Source organism: Gaeumannomyces tritici (assembly GCF_000145635.1).
Source record: "Gaeumannomyces tritici R3-111a-1 unplaced genomic scaffold supercont2.6, whole genome shotgun sequence".
NCBI lineage: Eukaryota > Fungi > Ascomycota > Sordariomycetes > Magnaporthales > Magnaporthaceae > Gaeumannomyces > Gaeumannomyces tritici.
This window is the reverse complement of record NW_008804550.1, coordinates 2,804,762-2,818,217: the sequence shown is the minus strand read 5'-3', so window position 1 is coordinate 2,818,217 and position 13,456 is coordinate 2,804,762. Positions and strand designations below refer to the sequence as shown.

At 55.9% G+C, this 13,456-nt stretch overlaps 2 protein-coding genes across 2 annotated transcripts; one reads left to right on the top strand and one right to left on the bottom strand.

The window, feature by feature from the left end:
* Nucleotides 1–165: 165 nt before the first annotated feature.
* Nucleotides 166–4,507, bottom strand: GGTG_11310 (RCM-1). Its single transcript, XM_009229195.1, has 8 exons — nt 3,696–4,507; nt 3,432–3,635; nt 3,257–3,339; nt 2,973–3,152; nt 2,823–2,915; nt 2,591–2,747; nt 2,278–2,522; nt 166–2,189 (listed from the first exon to the last, which is right to left on the bottom strand). The coding sequence occupies exons 1-8, from the start codon at nt 3,850–3,852 to the stop codon at nt 621–623; spliced, it is 2,688 nt and encodes an 895-aa protein (XP_009227459.1). The 5' UTR covers nt 3,853–4,507; the 3' UTR covers nt 166–620.
* Nucleotides 4,508–8,881: 4,374 nt separating this feature from the next.
* Nucleotides 8,882–9,685, top strand: GGTG_11309 (hypothetical protein; the record flags this gene model as incomplete). The annotated part of the gene is made up of 2 exons (XM_009229194.1): nt 8,882–8,944; nt 9,076–9,685. 2 exons carry the CDS (start codon nt 8,882–8,884, stop codon nt 9,589–9,591), a joined length of 579 nt encoding a protein of 192 aa, XP_009227458.1. The 3' UTR covers nt 9,592–9,685.
* Between the last annotated feature and the right edge of the window lie 3,771 nt (nt 9,686–13,456).

The window sequence follows — 13,456 nt, the reverse complement described above, 5'->3', positions numbered from 1 at the left end:
TTGTTGCGTGTGCCCACCAGTGCGGTGACCTAGTGGACCAGGCACAGACTTACGGTTACCCGTGTATCTGTCCAACTCCCACGAAGCTACAAGTACCAGGCAATCCGCCCTTATCCCCACGTAGCTGCGTAGCAACAGAGGACCTCACAGAGACGACCTGGAACACGGCATCGATATAGTCAATCAGTCAAAGTGCTAATTCCTATGGCAAGACAAATCCGGACCCTTGACCGACCCGCACGCCTTCAATAACCCCCATAACCAACCATCATCACAAGGCTCTCATCGAGCGAACCAAGTCCTATAAAATTGTCCAAAAACATCCGCGAAAAGCAATCATAGGTTTTGAATCTTGGGATTTAAGGCAGAGTATATGGGAATAGAGGCCACGAGAGCCATAACTTTTTGATTGTACACAAGCAGATAGAGCCCATTCCGGGTGGATACGAAATGAGGCTGAAGTACAGGCAGCCTCCTTGTCAAAGGGGATTTAGGGAAATGGGTAATAGACCACGAATGAGACCGTGAGAAATTCAAGAAGGGGAAGTAGAAAGCGCAGCAAGAAAAATCAACCAGAAATATCGAGGTCCGCAAAGGAGACAACGGGATACAATCTCATTCTAGGTGCTCTCAACCTTGGGGCCCATGATGCCGTTCAGCCCAGCAGTAGCGGTGGACGACTTCATCTCGCCCGATGCCGAGCTAGGGCCTGACGCTGTCCCTGGGATGATCCCATTCTTCTTCTCATCCTCGCCGCTGTCATCATAGTCCTCGTCTACGTCCATCTTCCTAGCTGCACGTTCGGGCTCGTTGGTGGCAGGAGGGTGCGCCACAGAGGCGTGCGGTCGCTCATGCTGCCTCTCATCTTGACCATACTCCTTGGGCGCCGGGCCGGCTGTAGGGCCGTCGTGCATAATGTTTTGCATCTGGGACGGGCCTTGCTGCATCGGGGGCAAGTGATTCGGAGGAATCGCGTGCGCAGGGGGGTGATGCGCGGCCTCGGACGGATGGTAGGTATCGCTAGCATGCCTCTGCTCATCCACGCGGCGCATCTCGTCCGCCCTTCTTTGATCCTCGGCACGCCGTTGATCCTCCATGCGCCGTTGGTCCTCAAACCTGCGCGCCTCGGACGAGTTGCGGCGATACGAGTCCCGCTCTCGAGGCGGGGTTGACGGTCGACGGTGGCGAAGGTCGTCGAGCCTGGCCCGGTTCTCTTCAGACGCGGGCTTCTTGGCCGAGGCAGCATCGTCTTCCCATTCACGCATCCTTTTGGGGCCGACAGAGGGGGGACGGTCGTGGTCGCGATGCATCGACGGGTCAGGGCCCATTGATGGAGGTGGCGGGGGTCTTCCCGCGCCGTCCACGCCGCTAGGTCCCGCGGAATCCGGATGAGGGGGATAAGGGGGCTGGTGCTGGGGATAAGCAGACTTGGGCGAAGGCATGCGGTTGTCGTGCGCCGGACGCTGGTCGTTTCTGGGGCTGTTGGTCCTGTGGAAGCCGATGATGGCCGCAGGGGCAGGCGCGGCTCCGTTGATGCCATTCTCGGGCATGCTATGGTGGTTGGGGTTCCTGATCATGCCCAGAACCTGCTGCTGCTGTTGCTGCTGCTGTGACTGGCGCTGCTGAGGCGGCGGTGGCGGCTGATGGGGAGGCGGTTGCTGAGACTGCTGCTGCGTCTGTTGTTGCGGCGCCGGAGGCAACGAGTAGTGGCTCGGAGGAGGAGACGGCCCGCGAGGAGGTTCAGGACCGGGACCCTGGCGACCCTGCTCAGGGGGGTAGTGTCTCATGGGGGGCTGCTCCTGTCGGGGGCTGGGCTGCCGAGGCGGCGGGGGGCCACGAAAGGGCTCTCCCCGCTGTTGCTCGTAAGGATTCGGGGGCTGCGGCGGCGGGTTGACATCAGACAAGCGAGGCCAGTTGGCCGGCCCGTTCAGCGGAGGAGGCCCGTTTTGCTGCTGCGGCGGCGGATGGCCCGAGGCACCACCCCATTGCGGACCAGGGGGCCCGGAGGCCTGGTAGGACTGCGGGTGCATATCTGTCGGGATCGGTGCGCTGACCGGCTGAGAGCCGTTGCTCTGACCAGTCCGCAGGAGCTGCAGTCTAGCCTTGATGTGCGGGTTGCTCGGATCAAGATCAGCCGCCCTCGTGTAGGCGTCGAGGGCATCGCTAACTTGGTTGTTGCACGATTCGTACTGTATCACCATGGTTAGCTGCCGGTTTGCCACAACTGCCGATTAATTGTTCAACAGTGTGAAGGCCCGCAGGGAGAAGAACACTTACCAAAGTGCCGAGATCGTACCAAACCTCGGAGATGTACGGGTTAAGCCGGATGGCACGCGAGTATGCGTCCAAAGCGTCGCGGTACTGGTTGATCTGGTAGTAGAGCACACCAATGGAGCACCAGAAGGTCGGATTGCGACCGTCACGATAGACAGCCTGCTGATACGCTTCGTATGCCTTGGGGTACTTTTGCTGCGACATGTAGCACCTTCCAAGTAGGTACCAGCTCTGGGCATCATTGGCCTCTGGATCCATCATGGTCAGCAAGCGGCACGACATGCAATGCATACGATGTTGGCTAGAAGTTTCTTACCAGCAGCGACTGATTTCTCGAGATATTCAATTGCTCTCTCCTGGCTCTGGAAGCTACTGCTTTGGTTGTGGTGAAGCCAGCCGAGCTGCTGCAGGACTTTGGCGTGATTGGGCTCACGCTCAAGAACGCGCAGGTACGCGGCCTTTGCGTTGTCGTACTACAGGTCATTGGGCCGCATCAGCATCTGCAGCAAGCTACCTGCATGGAATAGTGCTAGCAACATTTGACTTACATCCTTCTGTTGTTCGTGGACATGACCGATCTGGAACCAGATATCCTCCTCCGTGAGGGGGAGCGGCGGTGAGTGAACAATGTATTTGAAGCACTACGACTCGACTTGTTAGTACCTGTATGTCAGTGCGCAGCGCTGCCTAGCACTTACCTCAAGACTCTGGTTGAACTTGGACTGCTGCTTGTAGATGATGCCAAGCCGGAAGTAGATTTCGTTGGCCTTCTCGAAGTCAGGCTGCATTTGCATCACCGACGAGAAAGCCTCCTCAGCATGATCCAGCGAGCCATAGCGGTCATAGAGGATGCCGATGCCATACCAAAGCTTGGGGTCCTGTGAAGCAGTGAATCCGCGTTAGTTATTGATGCACTCCGCTTCTAAATTCCCTTGCACATATGGAATATTTTGGAGTCATTGTAGGGCGGGATAGCACATACCCTTGGCTTTGGCAGATTCATGAGGGCATTCTGATAGGCGCTATAGGCCTGTTGGAGGTCATCAATCATCAAATAGCAGTGACCTGGCGGCAAGAACAAAGAGGTTAGCGACTGTCTCGTTATACGATTGTGGGCTGGCGCCGGGCGGGCGCCGAGGTGCGGAGCGAAACCATACCAAGACTCCCCCAAGCTTCGCCATTCTGCGGATCCAGCTTAAGGATCGCGTTCAGGAATTCACAAGCCTTCTGGAACTCTTCCTTGGTCCTCAAGATGAGACTCATCGCGTTCATGGCCGGAATCGACTGCGGGTTGATCGTGAGGGCGCGCTCGTAGGCGTTCATGGCCTCCTCGAGGTTACCGAGGAGCTCCGACAAGCTGCCTGTAAACAAGTGTCAGTCGCGCATGTCCAGCCGGGTTATGGCAACATAGAGGACCGTACCTATTTGCATCCAAACACCTTCAGTCGCCTCGGCCATGCGACGCGACGGCGATATGAAGGACGGGCCGCCGTTGGGCACAGAGCCAGGCGGGATGGGCGCCCCTGGGCCGTGATGCATTTGCACCGACATCGGGGGAGATGGGCGATGTGCCGCCATCGCGGTTGTGGGCAAGGTTGAGACTCTGGGCGGTCCTCCCAAACGCCTTCGATCCCTGAGGTTGGGTCTGGCTGACTATCTGCCCTATCGCGTTTTCAAAGACCGACAAGTATGCGATCAAGCCGGTGCGCAAGCCGGTAAAGCCCGCCGGGATAATTGTCGGCAGGAATTATTTCGGTATCGGAGGTAACGTTCAGTCAACGTTCAGCCACTTCACGTTGATAGAATTAGAAAGAACAGGAAAGATAATACGTCGTGGCTGATTGACGATGCTGGGCAGCTTGAGGCAGAAGCGCGGACTCGTGTGGGCGCTGCAAGCCACGAGCGCGGCAAACAAGGGACACAAGGGCGGGAGGAGACGCCGTTGACTGGGGGAAAAAAGGCAATCCAAAAAGAAAGTAAAAAAAGCCGCCTTTGTGGTGGTCGGTGATGCGATGTGAATGCAAACCGACGACTTGCTTTGCTTGGGTGGGAGGAATGCAGGCGCGCTGTGAGGAGACAGTCGCGCAGGGGACAATGGCATAGAGGAAAAAAAAAAGGAGAGGCAGGATGGAGGAGGAGGAAAGCGCCATGGAGAGAGAAACGACGACGGGGAAAACTGGCAGCCGCTCAAAAAAGGCCGCCCCTCAAAAAGGAAAGTCCCCTTACCCAGCAGGCGCGACCGACATTCCTTCCCATTTTAGTCTGAAGAGCAGCCGACATAACAGCCACGCCTCGGGGTGGTCCGTCCACCCTCCCAGCATGGGCCCCTGTCTGTCCCACTTTTAAAGGATATGCGGTGGAACTTCCGAGGAACGGACACGGGACGATCTAGCGAATTAGGTAATGTGCTTCGTTGGCGGGTCTGTTCGGATGCTGCCACTGCAAGTCACGTTTAAAGATAAAGCTTATGACAAAGACAGGTGCCTGGCCTGGCTAACTGTGTGGCTGTCTTCCTTGGCCGGCGTTTCGTTGAAGGAGAGATGGATTGCCCCGACAAAAAGGCAACACCATGTGGTTTTGCAAAGGCGAGAAGCGAAAGCACATCATCATGACCCATACTTTTCATCCGTTGTAGGGCAACCGGCTAACTATGACTTCATTCCCGTTCCGTGCAAGGTTGCAGCTAGAATAGTCACTATTCTCGATCTACGTTTGAGGGTTGAATCTGCCTAGCTCAGCCGGTCGTCCAGTGGCCAGGCACTGCCTTCGCGACGTCTGAAAGTCGACATGTGGTCAGCCTGGACCGATGACAGGATAGCGTAAACCAGGGCTGAGGCTCCGTTGATGGTCTCGATGTGGTTTAGTATACCACCGGGGGCAGAGATAGCATGAACGCGAAAGCACGCAGCAGCGTATATGATTGAAATCGAGAGGAACTTGATGAGGACTATATGTAAAAGAAGCAAAAGCAACCACAAATAACACAAATAAATAAGTATACGAATTGAAAGAAAAGGAAAAAACCACAATGCGATCAACCCTTCATATGCTTTTGAAGTATCCGACATGTGGCTAAATTTTGCCGATGCACTCCCCAGCGCTCTTTTTGCAGAAGGGGACGTGCACGTGGTGTCGCGTGGGGGCCTGGGTTGACTCCCGAATACCTCATGGGAAGCCTCCTTCCCCCTTCCCCTCACCAGGCCCGTCGCCTGTTGGCGAGCGTGTGTGGCACCGCAACCTAGCACGTCCGTGTCATCTCACCTCAGGTCGGGCTGCATTTGATCAGTTTGTTTCTCGTCGCCAGGGCGGATCCCCGCAGGACACACACGTTCCAAAGCGCTGGCGCCTACCGTTCCCGTTTCATCCCAATTTTGCTGCCCGCGGGCGACGGCAATCAGGTCGGCCAGGTGCCACGTACCGGACTAGACGCCTAATGTGTGGGCTTCCTGAGGGGATGGGAGGGGGGACAGGGGACCGACCGGCGACTCGATCGATCACACTGTGCTTCACTGTCAGGGTGACGGCTGAGAAGGAGAGGGAGCGAAATGAGAATGTCGTGTGTTTGCCGAACCTATCCAGTCAGAAAAAAGAAGAGAAAACATCACTCCAGAGAGAAAACTCGGCAAACAACCCGGCTCAGTGCGTTGGGTCGGCAAGAGCTGGTGGGCTTTGTCGGGCCTTTCGCTTGAGGCCCGCCCCCTCAAACCCGTGGGCACAGAAAGTTGGTCGCGCCCACCCACACACGCGTGCATGCATCGTCTCGTCAGCGCATGCTGGGCCTTTCTGGGTTGGAGCCGAGGGCGGGGGGAAAGTCCCTCAGGGGTCTCCGAGTACTGCGAGGTACCGCTGTTTGGAGTAGGGAGGGAAGGGAGGGGGCGTGCACGTACAGCCCGACGCCCAGCCAGCCAGCCAGCCAGCCAGCCAGCACACCCTACTCCCTCGCTGAGCCGGGTCGGGGCAACCAAGGGGGAGGGGAGGGGAGACGGCAACGCCATAACCCTGCCGCGCAGCGCTAGTGGTAGAGTGCCAGCCCAAGGGTGGCGACCTGCTGGGAGCACGGCCGTTGATCATTTCAACGTGCGAGTCTCCAAAAACTACCATACCAGCCACAGTTCACCTGGCCAGCAGTCCCGCCACATCAGCAATTTGGGGACCAAGCCGCTGTCTCATCCATGAATGTCACAGACAAGTCGATCTCAGTCTCGTGGAGGGTCGCACGAAGCATGTGAACTGCTGCCGAAGGCGAACTCGCCATCTCATCATTGACGAGTTTGTTTCTATCAACAGTCTTTTGTTTATTCCTGCCGCTTCCTTTCCTGTTTACATTTATCATATTTGTCATTTGCGCTTGCCACACGCTGGTGATACAAGCTTTCATCCTCGCTCGGTTCGGAGCGAGCATTTCGATCGCGCTATCTGTACGCAGCATATACCTACAGCCTAGATCCGGACAAATCTGTATAAATAGGCATGCATCATTCTCGGGCTGTGCTTTTCCTTCTCCCTTGGCACTTTCTGTTCACGGAACCGTAGCACGGAGTTTTGAGAGTCCAGGGGGGTTTCCCGCTTAACCCGGCATGGCGCCCACCAGGGACGCACTGACGCTGGTGTTGCGTTCGTAGCGAGGGCGTGGTTGAAACAGCCCAAGTGGGCTCCATCAGAAAGTCGAGGTTGCAGCCGGCGGCGACTGTCAAGCTGAGCTGGGGGCAGGCAGGATAATCTCGCGTCACAATTGATTCCTCACACGCAGCCTTCTTATCGCTGAGGCTCGGAAATGAAGGCAAGAGAAAGAGTACGGCCGGGCGCTTCCTCGAACATTGGAGGCCAAATGAGTGTCGATTCGGCTCGACGTGAGCTCTCGAGGCACGACGTCCTCAACAGAAAAATTGAGATATAACGCGCAGCAATGACTCGTGGTCATCTAGGATGGAGTGAGTCCTGATCTTTGGACCATATTGGTTGATGGCGCGAGGCGTCGGGAAGGGCGAGCGCTCGGCCGCGTCTGGGGATGATGCGACCAATCGAACAAGCCGCATCTACCGATTAGAATAGCGCTGGCAAGTAACGCCAGCCACCAAAGGCCAAAAGCCAGCCAGAGGGGGGTGATGAAACAAACAGAGTTCTAGAAGCCTGCTGGTGATTTTATAGTTCGTCCTATCCGCGAGTTTATGGCCTGAAAGATGGGTGTGCCCTGGCGTGCCTGCCGAGGCGCTGGCAGGCAATTCCGGCGTATTATTTTAGCCACCTCATCTCCAAATTGCGGGTTCGCGGCTTGGCGACTCGCTGTGGAGCCGCCACCAAAGTGCTTGCAAGGCAGGAGGCGCCCTCGCGCCCCCCCCCGTGCCCACCTACCCGCCTGCGCCCACCAAGCAGCCAGGGAGAATGAGTGGGAAGGGGTAGGACACGGAGGAACCAAGCTCGCAGCAAGCTCCCCCAGATTGATTGACCCAAAACGCAGGCGGGAGGGGTGTGTGATCCTTTGGGGCAGATCTACCGACCAGCCCACCGTTGGGAGCCACCTGAGGTCATTTCGACCGAGACCTAGGGGGAATCAAATCAAAAAGGGGGGAGGGGGGCAGGGGTGGAGCGGAAAACCCAAGGGACAGCACTCAAAGGATCTCGGCCCAAGCAGCAGCCCAGAACACACCATCCCAGCCACGTCGATTATTCCCGATCGCAAAGACATCCATCTCTCGGGCGGGCGGGTGAACAGTGCTGATAGCATCACTGTGCACGTGGTCTGTCTGCACGTTTGCCAATAATTACACACTGGCTTATCACACTGTGTATAGTTAGCAGTCCTGGATGCCTGGGGCAGGCAGGTACCCCTTAGCCTCGCAGGAGTCAGCATCGTCCTCCAACGGATCATGGCTGCGAAAAATTCCTTGCCAACAAGCGCAGAGTGTGGTGGGCACGCATGCAAAGCAGTGGTGATTGTCGCGGCTTCGGGATTGTGCAATAACTGTCTTGGCTGCACGCCCGATCTTGGGGGGGAATCAAATGATGGACGTGGCAGGCCTGGCAGGCACTGCGCGGAAGCAAGGGAGGGTAGGCTTTGCTCGCGGCGGCTGCCACTTGGTTCGTGGCCCCGTTGCTGACAAAGGTCCTCCCCGCCCTCGTGCCATCATTTCCCCGTCGGGACGAGTTGGGGTTGTGGCCGGACGTGGATGTGATCTCTTGTTTCGTCCGGTTACTTTCCGGATGGTTGGCGCAGGCTATTTTGCCCACCCGCCGTCTGTCCGCCCATGCCCATCCAGTATGCAGGCACCTTAGGTAGGTACCTAATATCCAGAGGGCGGAGGGCGATACATCAAACGGCCAGTGTCGAGATGCGGACGGTGCATTAGGCAAAGGCCTTTTTCCCTTTGTGCCAAAGCGAGACCGGCCAGCTTGGCCAGACGCTGCCACTCAGGCCCGGCGACTCACGCTTGTGCGAACCCTCAGCAGCCAACCACCAATCGCCTTTCGCAAATGCCACAATTCAGACATTGGCGTGCGTTTGTATACCCGGCCTCCCTACAGGCGCCCGCCGCGGGTATTTCAAGGCCGGCGTTGGGGGACTAGCAGGCACTGGGTTTTTTGTGCTTTGTGTTTTGTGCGGCTTGCGATGGCACGCAGCCACCAGCACGGCCCATCGCTGGCCTCGGACCATCACGGGGCCGCCGACTCTGTGCGTCCTTTTCCTGCTTGCTTTTGTTTGGGGTGTGGTGGAGATGAAAAGAAGAAGAAGGCCTCGAGGGGGGTGTTTGCTGGCAACTCCACGCTGGGAAACGCCAGCAACCACTCACAGGACACAAACAGGATGCAGTCAAGGTGATCGGTCAAGCCACCCTTGGAGACCCTTGGTCACCGGCATGTGGCCCGCTCGCAGCCAAAGCCAAACATTGGACAAGGACATCCGAACAAGCCAGGCGCCGAGACGCCCAGAAGCCACGGGGGGGTTGTGCTGTGGTGTGGGCCGTGTGGTGGCACCCTTGCACCCCACCCCTTGGCGGGGCTCGCAGCTCGCCAGCCCTCAGCAGTCAGCGCCAAGCCAAACAAGCAAGTGCCTCCCCGGGCCTGGTTGCATCACCGGCCGGGCACACCCTGCTGACGCGCCCTGGCCGCGTACCGCCTACACAGCAGAGGCCGCAAACGCCCGCCCTGCCCAAGGTCTCGTCTACATTCGGCACCCTTCACTGGCATATTACCGACGACAATCACGCCCAGCACACCCTCACGCCCCTGCTCGAGACTCCGCCCAGCCCCACGCTCCAGGCCCACACACCCCCCTGGTTGGCGGCGTCAACGCAGGCTGGGCTAAGCCAGCTTCGGTAGGTCCCAAGGTGTGTGCTTCCGCAGGTGGGAAAACCAGCCTTGCGCACCCCGTCACTCTGGCCGTTTCCACGCGAGCCTCTGCTCGGGACACCCCATGGTCTTGGCTCTGGACAGCCATGGCTGAGGGCTTGCCCTGGTTGAAGGAAAGAACTTTTCCGCACAGACCTTTTTTTCTTCCCTCTTGTTCCGTGGTGCCATTCGATTATCGCGCACGTACTTTGCCATTGTTTTCTCTTTTTCCTTGAGGTCACTCTGTCGGCTAACCGACGGCAAAGGTTCACATTTCAAAATCACATTTCAAAATCACGTGCCCACACGTGCCCACACGTGCGTTCCCTTATCGACACAGAATTGGGGCACATATTTTTGCGCCCCTTGCTTGGGCCGTCCTGGCTCCAGATGACGGAAGAAGCTCGAAACAAGCCGCCACGGCAGCCTGCTTTGAAGTTACATTATCACACACACGTGTACTACGGACCTATCCCCACCCCCACTCCCTCGTGTATGGATGGACTGCTTCCTGCTTGCAACCGCGACTAGGGCTAGCGCGCATATAAGAGGCGTGTCTGTAGAGCGGCGGTGTGCATGTACTGGACGGACGGCTATATCGGGTTGTGCCACTTTGGTTGTTTGCCCCTAGTGTGGGTGTATTGCGCATTTAAGTGTGAGGTGTGAGTGTGTGTGCGAATGTGTGTGAGTGCGTGTGTATGTGTCCGTTAAATCCATCGATATCCGAGATGGCAACCTAGGCGACGTTGTATATCACACTGGCGTCGATGAAGCATGACGGAACAGACGCCGATGTGGTGCATGAACGCATAGTGTCCTCTAGAAAATGGCGGCCCTTGGTAGCAGGAGGCTATGGAGCAAAGAAATAGGCAAATTTTTTTTTTTTTTTAAAAAAAAGACCATAAAAGATTGAGAAATCAGACACGGTCCAGAAGAATATTTGTTCTGCATGGACATGTCGTGCAACCATAGTGTGCTGACATCTGCAGTCAGATCCCTCGTTGTCACCCGAAGCACGGCCTTCTTGTTTCCTCCTCCCCGTGCGCCCGTGTGCATGCACGCACGTCACTCGTGTCCGCTGGCTCCAAGTTTGGCGTGTGCGGGCAATCACGGCTTTCTTGGCCGGCGTTGGAAAATGGATTGGCCGGCTTGAGGGAGCACTAAGGGATACATGGCCAGGGAGGGGGATGGTAGGACTATATGAGACCCCGCTGGCGGCGGTCAAACAAAAACGAAAGAGTAAAAAAGGTACCGAAGGCTCTACAGTCATGCAGCAAAAGTCTGTTCCCAGGTGTACAGTGCACCATAGTTAAGCGCAAAAACACGCACTTTTTTAAAAACAATTAAAAAATCAACAAAAAATGCTACAAGTCTAGCAATGAGTTAACTAAATAAACGGAGGTATTTTATATACGATAAAAGCATTAAATTTACCATTTTGTACTTAATTAAAGCGTAAATAATTTTTTTGCATTGCATTGCATTTCGAAAAACCTCGCACTGTATGTACGCCATACTAAAATTGCATTCGCACTGTATCCCGGAAATAATCTTTTTTATTCCGCAATTACTTAACAAAAATGTATTTCTATCTAATAAAATTAGTACGTTGCGTAGCTGGTGTTATTGAAAATCGACTTTTTACTTTATTTCTTTTGTTGTTGGAACAGCATTTCTGTGCGCGTGCGATCCAGAGAGAAGAGGTTGTTACGAGGGCTCCGGGATCCTCCGGGTCCCGCACGGGCCAACACTATCTGCCTTAGGCAGAGCAGGGAACCACCCTTTTGGGTGATCGTCCCTGTGCATATAACGGGCAATCCTGTGCCCTTCTTCTGGCAGATAGATTCCTTCCTCTTCGTGCACAATAATAGGACTTTTCCCCAGATCATAGAGATCTTTGTTCACCCTCTACAGGAGATCTCCGAGCCGTTTAACAGGAGTACCAGACTCCTACCAACATTTGTAGTATATTTTGGTGAATTTTAAAAGTTAGTTGAAAACCTGCTATTTAGCGGGTGCACTGTGAAGATGGAACAGACTTTTGCTGCATAACTGTATTCATACATACAGATCCCTAAATCTCCCGACGAGGTGGACGTCTTGTCCAATATCTGCGAATCAGCCACTGTGCGCTAGCAAAGACCCGGCGCATCTCAAACCTTCCCGTGCGGGCATTTTAGAGAGGGGAGAGAGGAAATCGCCAGAAAAAGATTTCGGATGATGCAGCGAGTGACCCAGAGACAGACAGCAGGCAAGCCCCCCGGCCAGCGCCAGGGAGGCGGGTGTGCGGGAATCGAGAAATCAAACGCCTGGGGTGGTGGGTAGGTGGCCCGGGGGAGGGGTAGCAAGCAGCATTGCTGTGACCGCCACCACCATGCTTCCCGAGACGTTCAACCTTTAACCCCCCGTCCCTCGCTTGCACTCTCTCCATCTTCTAGGGTTCTCGACTGCAAGCCGCTTTTTTTGCCATTTTTCTTTCGCATGGATAAACCACGGAGCCCGCTTTTAGGCCCCTTGTTTCTTCCGTGCCAGATTTAGCGGGGCCGCACGAGGTTGCCCCTCCTCCTCCTACTCCTCCGCCGCTGGCTGTCCGAAATTGGCTGTTTGCCTACTGTTTCGGCACCCATTCGGCGGACTCGGCTGGCAACGGCCGTAGGCACCACCAAACATGCTCGTCACGTGACATCGTCGACAAGGTGCCCCCAGGCGAGAAAGGTACAAGTGGGCGACCAAGCCGTACGTCATCGTGTATTCGCTCCATATATCTACCCGTTATTAGTCCCGTCATCTCCCCCCCCTTTTTTTTTTCATGTCCTTCCACCGCCTGTTATCTTTATTTTTCTTATGCGGGCTTTCCTCGGCCGCCACTTTAGCTCCCCTTCCGGATCCACTAAACCCTACCGCCACAGACCCCGCCATGGCTCGGTCCAGCCGCTCGGGCTGAGAGATGACATGGACCGGGCGGCACACTCGCGATGAGACAGGCGCTGTCCGACTGCGTGCGACGTGCTCTCCAGGAGAGACAGAGGGCTGCCCGCACGAAGCGATGGAGGGTAGCGCAAACCGACACATCTCTCAGTTATGCAACGGCCTGTGTGATGGTGCTTCCCTGTGCAGGGTTGCTGCTGCTCCTCCGTCGCCTGAGCTAAGGACTAGGCGGGCGGGATCTCCATTTATATCCCCCCAACGCATGAAATCCGCCATCAAGAAAACACCTCGATGTATGCTTGGGACGTGGGAAGGGGGTGCTAGAGATTGTTGCATGCAATTGCGTAACCAAGACCAGACGAGAAACTCTCCAGTTTCGGACCTGATGTGGCTCGAGTAATCACCTTTTGCCTCCTATATGATGATATAGCCCGACCAACCGAGCTTGTCCATGACTGCTTCATAGACATTTGTAAACTCAACATACATCCAACACTGAGCTTGACCAGTCGAACCCTTGCACTCTGCCATTGTCCATGCCGCAAGCCAGAAACAACGGGTGACGCTGAGAGAAACGCCAGAGTCTCTATCCGATAAACCATGGTCTAAGCCCGCCCCGAAGATCAGAGAAGAAAGATGAAAGAAGCAAAACTGCTATGCCTAAACAAAGGCGGGTATGCAAACGGATAGCCCTGTATATCGCCTCCGATCCTTGGACAACCCGTTGGGGGTTGCCTCTTTGACCGCTCAAAGTCATGTTATGGAAACACTGTGCGCACCGAAGGCCACCCTTGTGCACATGGGTGCGGGTGACGCCAATACCAGACCAACAGTGCGTGCGAGCAGCTAGCAATACTCGCGGTGGCAGCCAAGACCTTGATCAAAGTCGAGCCCAAGCCGGAGCAAGAGGTATGGAGTGAGATGAGGG

What these genes read in the sequence shown, in the direction of transcription:
- GGTG_11310 (XM_009229195.1), bottom strand. Translation starts at nt 3,852, where the DNA reads ATGGCGGCACATCGCCCATCTCCCCCGATGTCGGTGCAAATGCATCAC. An exon ending in AGGTGTTTGGATGCAAATAG is followed by an intron (nt 3,636 to 3,695) that starts GTACGGTCCTCT and finishes ACTTGTTTACAG; the next exon opens with GCAGCTTGTCGGAGCTCCTC. An exon ending in CGAGAAATCAGTCGCTGCTG is followed by an intron (nt 2,523 to 2,590) that starts GTAAGAAACTTC and finishes TGATGGATCCAG; the next exon opens with AGGCCAATGATGCCCAGAGC.